General features: G+C 43.9%; 1 protein-coding gene across 1 annotated transcript in view; it reads right to left on the bottom strand.

The window, feature by feature from the left end:
• Positions 1–231: 231 nt before the first annotated feature.
• RSU1 (Ras suppressor protein 1) overlaps positions 232–8245 on the bottom strand; it is a 255071-nt gene continuing 247057 nt past the window's right edge. The window contains 1 exon segment of the mRNA XM_004391258.2: positions 232–1431. Within this exon segment, the coding sequence (XP_004391315.2) occupies positions 1329–1431 (103 nt within the window). The 3' untranslated portion in view covers positions 232–1328.

Below are 8245 nucleotides of genomic sequence, written 5' to 3'. Positions count from 1 at the left end.
CAGTAACTCAGAATTATTTATTTTGTTTTGATTCTGGCCTTTTACTTGCCCCAGTGGTCCCAGTCCTGGAAGCTCAACTGTGAAAAGAAAGGAGACGATTGGGGTGGGGTGGGGGGTGGGGGCAGGGCATCCATACATCACGATCAGCTTGAGAGTATTATGTCATACTTTTACACACCTTTTGTTTTCAGGCATTAAGATGTTGGCAGCCCTCTTAGAACAAAACTTCTGCTCAGATTATTTTCATCTGCATACATATTACTGTCGATAAGAACGAAAGCTGCCTATTGCAGATGTTAAACAATCGGCTGTTTAATGACTCTGCAACTGCAGTTTCTATGCTGGGTGTGGTGTGTAGTGCGCACATTTAAACCACTTCTTTGGCACACTCAAGTCACTTAGAGGAAGGATGCTTCGATATGAGCACATCTTCTGTACTGCCAAAAAACATACTTGAGTTTTCTTCTCTCTCAGTTCCACAGCTCTTTGTCTACCAGCCACTGGCAGAAGTTCCCATTTCTTCAGCTAGCAAAGATGCTCTCCAAAATCTTTTGGCAGAATCTCCTAGAGATTTGTTTTTCTGCTCCTTCCTAATTTAGAAACTGACTTCAAAGAAAAAAAAAGCTTGACAAAATCGATGTCAGAAGAAACTAACTCTGATTTAATTTTGCTTTTTTTTTCATGGAAAGTTTGAGGGTTTTATCTTCTACAACCAATAAAATTGGACAAGATAATTTTCGGGGAAAAAAGTAAACAAAAATGTGGATCCCCCAAGATCAGACTGTCCTTTATCCTATTAAAGAAGCAACATGTGATATAAATTTAAGATTTTATTAAAATCATTTAGAAATTAAACTAACAGAATATCTCAGTAGTGAAGGAAAACTTAATAAAGCAAAATCATGACTTATGTGAATAAACAGAAGGGTGAAAAGTGTTAACTGTGACATTTAAATGGTTACACGACCTTAATTATTCTTGTGATAATAAGCAACTTTGTGATGTCTATTCAAGGAATTGAAACCTGTGCCTATTATGGAATTTGCAGTTGAATTACAGCTTTGTTTCCTGCCTTTGACAATTCTAAGGAAACAAATGGAAATGGTTTTAAGAACTTACAAAAATCTGCCACCTACCAAAAGAAAGAATTTAAAAGGTAAGGTGGTAAGGACATGAAAGAAGACAGTGAAAAGAAAAGGAAAAAAAAAATAAAATAAAAAAAACCAAACAAACCAGACACACACACATTGTATTCGTTCGTACGACAGAGCAAGAGAAGCCAGAGTGATAGTGAGAGAAAGTCCAGAAGCCCAGCCCATGCCAAGGCCTTATTTGTTCTTGGCTGTCAGGGGTTTCCGGCTGATCTTTTTCGATTTGTCATTATTCTTCTTTGGCGGTTCTGGGTTTGCCTGCATGTGTCTGCCGTAGAGGCTGAAAAGAGAGAGAGAGAGATGAAACAATGAGCTACTTAACTAAAACAAGATAAGCTTCTATTGGTAGAGCTTTACACAATACATCAATCTCCAGAAATATCTGATAAACCAAAAAAAAAAAAAAAAAAAACCTCCAAAAGGTCACTTCTCTTTTCTCTGAGTCATACACTGTATTTAAGAATATGAAATTCTTTCTCTCTCTCTCTCTCACACACACACACACACACAGCATGCTGTGAAGTCCAATTTTGGACAAGTCTCTTGGAATTTCACATTCGCTGGACAGGGTGTGAAAACAGCAAAAGAAAAGATCTTTATGACTGCAAGAACTGGTAATGCTCAGCCCAGCTGTTACAGACTGCAGCTCAAAAAATTGGGTTGAACTGCATAGATAGAGTGTCCATTTAGAGAAAAGTGAGCATTATGCCTAGCCTGAAAGCCCAGGGGCTGCATAATGTGACAAAGAGCAATGGTGTCAGGGTTTGCTCTGGCTGCTCAGCATGATTGATAATGCTGGGATGGCTACACCACATCAACGCCACACTAATAAGTACTGCTGATTAAATGTTGACAAAGTACCCTACAATTACAGCGGATGGCATTCAGAGCAAAGCTAAGCTAGCTCCATGGCTGAGAAGATTTAACTGAACATCAGATAGTAATTAATTGATAATTTATGAGTAATTCTGATTAAACTAAATTAAAAGCCACCCTAAGTAAATACAGCTCAACCTTAACTCCCCTTAGGTTATAATTGTGTCTCAGAGAGCCCTTCGGGTATCTCAGTATCTCTACAGCAAAGGCATTACCTGATTCTGCTTGTTCCAACTGCCTTGTACAAACTGAACAAGTGCTGACACAAAGACTAATTTCCTCTTGTTGTTAATGTCCCCTCAAGGAATCGACCCTTTCTTGATGCCCACATTTTGCCAGGTAAACTGGTGGTCACACATGGTGAGGCATTCTTTGACATCCACCAATCCTCCTGATGGCACTGACACGTTGGTTGACAGGCTGAGGGGAGGGTCTGGTACACGGAGTTATTTGATTGATTGAGTGATAGGGAAAGTTGGACACTAGGGTTTGTTTTGGTGGGTCATACTGTATTCTATCTTCTCCAGAGTCTTCCAAGAATCTCCTTAGAAGCTGTACTAACAAGTTCAACCAACAACAATGATTAAGATAGGTCTCTGCTCGAAAGCACCACCCATCTGTCAGTTTGTCGTACTGTGGTGGCTTGTGTGTTACTATGATGCTGGAAGCTATGCCACTGATATTTCAAATACCAGCAGGGTCACCCATGGTGGACAGGTTTCAGCAGAGCTTCCAGACTAAGAAAGACCTAGTGATCAACTTCCGAGAATTAGCCAATGAAAACCTTATGGATCACAACAGAATACTGTCCTATATAGTGCTGGAAGATGAGCCCCTAGGTTGGAGGGCATTACACAATAGCCACAACAATGGACTCAAACATATTAACGATCATGGGGAAAGTGCAGGACCACGCAACATTTTGTTCTGTTATACACAAGGGTCATCTTGAGTTGGAGCCGACCTGCCAGCAACTAACAGCAACAACAACTGATTTCAAGGAGTTTATAATCCAGAGTTTGGAGCTGACAGGAGACAAACCTATAAACGAGAAAACTAGAAGTGCCATCAGGTAAAGGGGAAGGGCATTCTCCTGTGTCAAGGAGGAGCCACATGTCCTAGATAGGTAACATTATACTCTGCAGGTGGGCTCTCAACTTCTGTATAGATTTGGGAGCATAGAAGACTCCTGCTAGTCCTGCCCTGCCTGACAGTGCCCTAACGGAGCCACAGGCCTACCCTGTGTCTCCACAGGAGAAACTTCTTCCCCAAGAGAACCTGCTACCCAGGAAAACGGACTTTTAAACCTGCAATATGCTCCCCTACCCCACAATTTAAAAGGGATCATGGACCCCTCTGAAGCCTTTGTCTTTCTTTGTTATTTTCACACCCTGCCCAGCGGTCTAGGATCTCAGATAAAGAACCATTGTTTTAGAAATTGCAGAAAAGTTCAGCAAGCCCAACTTTACTGCTGTTGTGTCTCCAACCTATGCACCCCTTCCTTCCAGCATCCCTCCCAGGTACACCAATTAGGTAGAGCACCCTGAGCCTAAGGAGATTCATGTGTTATATTCCTATCCTTAATCCACACATTTGGAAACACACTTTTTCCTCTAACAGCCCCTGCCCTTCTCCTCCACTGGGGAGTTTCTTTACTCAAAGCCACTGACTCTGTGCTCAGGGGCTTAACCCTGCAGTGTGATATACCCTGGAGGCCTCTGGTTCCCCAGCTCCTCTCACCTGGAAGAAAGCAAAGGTCTGACTATGTTCTTTGCATTCGCAAAGGCCCTTCGGTCTCAGTATTTTTAGTTATACAGCTTTCTTACAGCCTCATGTATCTTTCCTTTATTTTCCAACCAGGTGGCACAAATAGTTTGCACTCGATTACTAACTTATATATTGGCAGTTTGAACCCAACCAGTGGTACCACAGAAGAAAGGCCTGGCACTCTGTTTCCATAACAATTACAAGCAATAAACCCCTATGGAGCAGTTCTACTCTGTAACACATGGGGTCTCCATGAGTCGGAATTGATTTGAGGCGAACAGGTTCTCTCCACAAGGGAAACAAATATAAATTCTTACTCAGAAATAACATAAAACTATAAGGATTACAAAAATCTACAGAAAAACACTACTCCATAGCTCACGCACATGGTTAAAAAAAAAAGGAGCCCAGCAATACTTATGTGCTAGAAAAGTGGTATTAACAAAAAAAAGAGATCAGAGGAGGGACAAGAAAAGCAACATTTGATAAAGCCCTACTATTTGTCATGTACTGAATGAGGTGAGAGCCCAGGTAGTCAAGGAAGACTTTGCAGAAGAGATGGGTGTTTGTCTGGACCCCGAAAGTGGTAACTCAGGGAAGTCATTTCAGAAGGGGTGCAAAAGCTACTCAGAAATCAGCAGGGTTCCTCTCCTTTTTAGGAGAGGACTGCAACATTCCAACATTTCAATTCCTATCTTTTACTGTCCAGACCCCACTCCTGTGCGTCTAGACTTCCTGGGGCTACACAGCAAATCACTACAAAGGGTCAGATGGGAGACAGGAGCTCTGAACTTGATATTTAAATCCTACTTTTGCCACTTACCAGCTGTTGATTTGGGGCAAATTATTAGCAACCCTCACCCCACCGTGCCTTGGTTTCTTCATCTGTAAAATAAGGTTGACATTTTCCTTGCGGGGTGGTTGTGGTGGTTAAATAAGCCCAGCAGCAGGACCAGCCTATTGGAAGTGGCCAACAGATGCTTGCTGAAAACTGGCCTCACGTGGGCTTAGAGTCAGAGTGATTAAAATAAAGATAACTATATGATTACTTCTTTAGGGCTTTTTTCTCTGAAAAATAGTATTTTCTATCAACCCTAAATCTCCAAACATCTCTGTAAGAAAGGTTTTAATCCTCTCTGAAGAAAGCAAATACGTCTGAGCTAAATGCATTGCACCACTTCCTCAGTGAGTCATCAGCAGAGCCGGGAGGACGCTGCCATTGGTCGCAGCGTCATCCCTTAAACTCCTCCAGCTGTGTGGGCAGGGGAGCGTTAGCAGGGCACTAAGCGGCTATTCCTGTTTGGAGATGTGACTATGGCAAGGCAGAAAAAACAAGCCTCTTAGAGTCCAGAGTCTTGGGTTCGATTCCTGGCTCTACCAGTTATTAGCCATGGGACCTTTATTTGGTAAGTGTGGTAGACAGAATAACAATAATGGCCCCCAAAGATGTACACATCTGTCATGGATTGAATTGTGTCCCTCCAAAATATCTGTCAACTTGGCTGGGTCATGATTCCCAGTATTGTATGACTGTGTACCATTTTATAATCTGATGTGATTTCCTTATGTGTTGTAAACTCTTATCACTATGATGTAATAAGATGGATTAGCAGCAGTTATACTGATGAGGTCTACAAGATTAGGTAGTGTCTTAAGCCAATCTCTTTTGAGATATAAAAGACAGAAGCAAGCAGAGACACGTGGGAACCTCACACCACCAAGAAAGCAGTGCCGGGAGCAGACTGTGTCCTTTGGACCTGAGGTTCCTGTGCTGAGATGCTCCCAGACCAAGGGAAGACTAATGCATTACAAGGACCTTCCTCCAGAGCCAACAGAGAGAATGCCTTCTCCTGAAGCTGATGCCTTGAATTTGAACTTGTAGCCTACTTGACTGTGAGAAAATAAATTTCTTTTTGTCAAAGCCATCCACTTGTGGTATCTCTGTTATAGCAGTGCTAGATGACTAAGACAACTCCTAATCCCCGGAACCTGTGAATATGTTACTTTACATGGCAAAAGGCACTCTGCAGATGTGATTAAGTTAAGGATCTTGAGAGGGGATTTTATCCAGGTGGGCCCAATGGAATCACAAGGGTCTTCATAAGAGGAAGGCAGGGATGCCAGAGTCAGAGAGTGATTTGAAGACCTACACTGCTAGATCTGAAGATGGAGGAAGGGGCCACAAGCCAAGGAAGCAAGCAGCCTCTAGAAGCTAGAAAGGCAAGGAAACAGATTCTGCCCTAGAGCCTCCAGAAGGAATGCAATCCTGATGACACCTTGATTTTGGGTTTCTGATGTCCAGAACTGTAGGATAACTTGGTGTTGTTTTAAGCCACCAAGTTTGTCGTAATTTGCTACAGCAGCAGTAGGGACTGAATACAGTAAGCGAGCCTCTCTGGGTCTGACAGGTCAGCTTACCATTGAGGATCTGCTTAATTAACTTCAGCAGAGAAAAAATGGGAAGTTTCTGGGGTAGCAGCTCACTGAAAAGAAGGAAAAGTTAAAGAAGAAAGGTGTGTCCTGAGGGAAAAATGGGGTGCTGTTTCTACCAAAAACAGTGAGCCTGAGTGGGCAAACTGTCCACTGTCCACTCCAGTTAGACTGGAAGCTATTTCATAGCATCAATGATTATCTCTGAGCCCCCCACGAAGCTAAGGCTTATGGTCCACAGCCCTGAGGATGGATTTCTGTCAGCCTGACTGCCCCGATTTCCTGCTCTCATGACTTGCAATTTTTCCCTTAGCGCCTTGGTGAATAGAGCCGTCTCTCGCTCAGCCTGTTCTTTTCTACCTCCTCCACGTGGGAAAATCCCAGGAAGCCCTTGGACCTTGGCACAACAGTCATTTTCTGGACAGCATATCCCTTCTGTTCTGCAGAAGCACCCTGCTCCGGTATCACCTGTCCACCCAACAGAAGCCCGCGGCGCCCTGCCCGATGGACTATGGAAAACCATCACAGGGCTCCATGCACCTCTATTCCCACACTTGGCCTGGCCCTGAATGACGTGTGATCCTGGGAACATGACTAACCTGCCACACTCTGATTTCCTCGTCTGCAAAATGAGGGTGAAAATTGACAGCTACCCTGCAGGGCTCGGGAGAAGGTTGAATTAGACACGTAAACCACTTTGTGTGTGCTGGCACATAGTAGGTGTTCCCAGCATGGCTGCTGCCTCCTTTAACCTCTCTCGAAGCTCTGTGGCTAGAACCGTTGGTCAGTTAGTCCTTCCACTCTCCACACGTTGACACCACACACTGAGCAGCCTGGAAGGCAGCTTTGCTCATTATGCTCTTCTGGAGCAAACCCTCACAGGGAGGTTTCCTGGGAACACTGCTGTCTGGCTATGCCAGATAGAGAGGCTGTTTACAAAGGGAGCCTGGTCACCAATTGGCAGCAGCTGATGGTAGGCAAAACGCTCAACCCAGAAGATGGAGGGGACGTTATGGCCCAGGATCCTAGAAAACCTTCTTTCCCCTGAAATTTGAGGTTTGTAGAGGAAAATCGGGAGATGATTAAGGAAGGGGAAAAAACCAGCAAAGAGCACTCTGAAGTGACAAGAAAGGATCAACTGCTCTCAGGAGTTTGATGAACAGGCTTGGTCGTGGAAGAAAATTTCAAAGAGATACCTGTGGAAGCTCTCAACTGTGCCAGGTGAGTGAAGAAGCACTGCTGGGTGCTTGGGGCCCATGAGGGGTCTCTGTTTTTGTCTATGAAGCCCAAAGAAGAGAGTCAGAGTGGGCCTTGCCCTGAGCAGCCACCTGACGAGTCGCAGGTGAAGACCATCCCAGGAAGAATCATTATGAAATGATTCCTTGGACTGCCCGGGTCACCAGGCTGGTCACTCGAGAGGCGTGTTGTTAAAGAAGCCTGCACACCTGCCTCTGTGAGGTCCAGATAACTGAACCCTACTGCCTGCTGATATCTAAGATGGCAAAGCAAACAAGTCTGGCTCACCATAATCAACATAAACATTGCAACAAATCTTATGACAAATATGCTTTTTCTATTATTGATTCATAAGTTTTATTTAATATGGGCATCTGCAAATTTGGAAAAAAATCCGTTAGTCTTATCATTTTGGCTAGATTCAAGCATTTCTTTCTTATCCTCACATCCCGTTGCTGCTGCAGCAAATGAAGGCTACTGTGGGCCATCCCATCCCTTGGCTACAGTGCACTAGCCAGGTTCTTATTCTCTCTCCAGACACCTCTTCAGTCCTGTGTCTCTGCTATTTTCTCTTTGTATTCCTGCCCCTAGGAAGATCATCAAATTTTACAGTTTCACTGGCTATCTCTGAGCAGCAGCTCTCCAGATCATAACCATCTTCAGCCCTTGCTGCTCCTTATTCCCACGTGGTTACTCTGCTGTCAAACCCAATCAAAACAGATAATTGTCTCCTCAACCCCAACTTCCACAGACCTGTCCCTCAATGTCCCCAGGCCATCAGGATC

This window comes from Trichechus manatus, unplaced genomic scaffold, assembly GCF_000243295.1.
Source record: "Trichechus manatus latirostris isolate Lorelei unplaced genomic scaffold, TriManLat1.0 scaffold00075, whole genome shotgun sequence".
In the NCBI taxonomy this organism is placed as follows: Eukaryota; Metazoa; Chordata; class Mammalia; order Sirenia; family Trichechidae; genus Trichechus; species Trichechus manatus.
The sequence above is the reverse complement of the archived record's forward strand: the minus strand, read 5'-3'. Positions and strand labels throughout refer to the sequence as shown.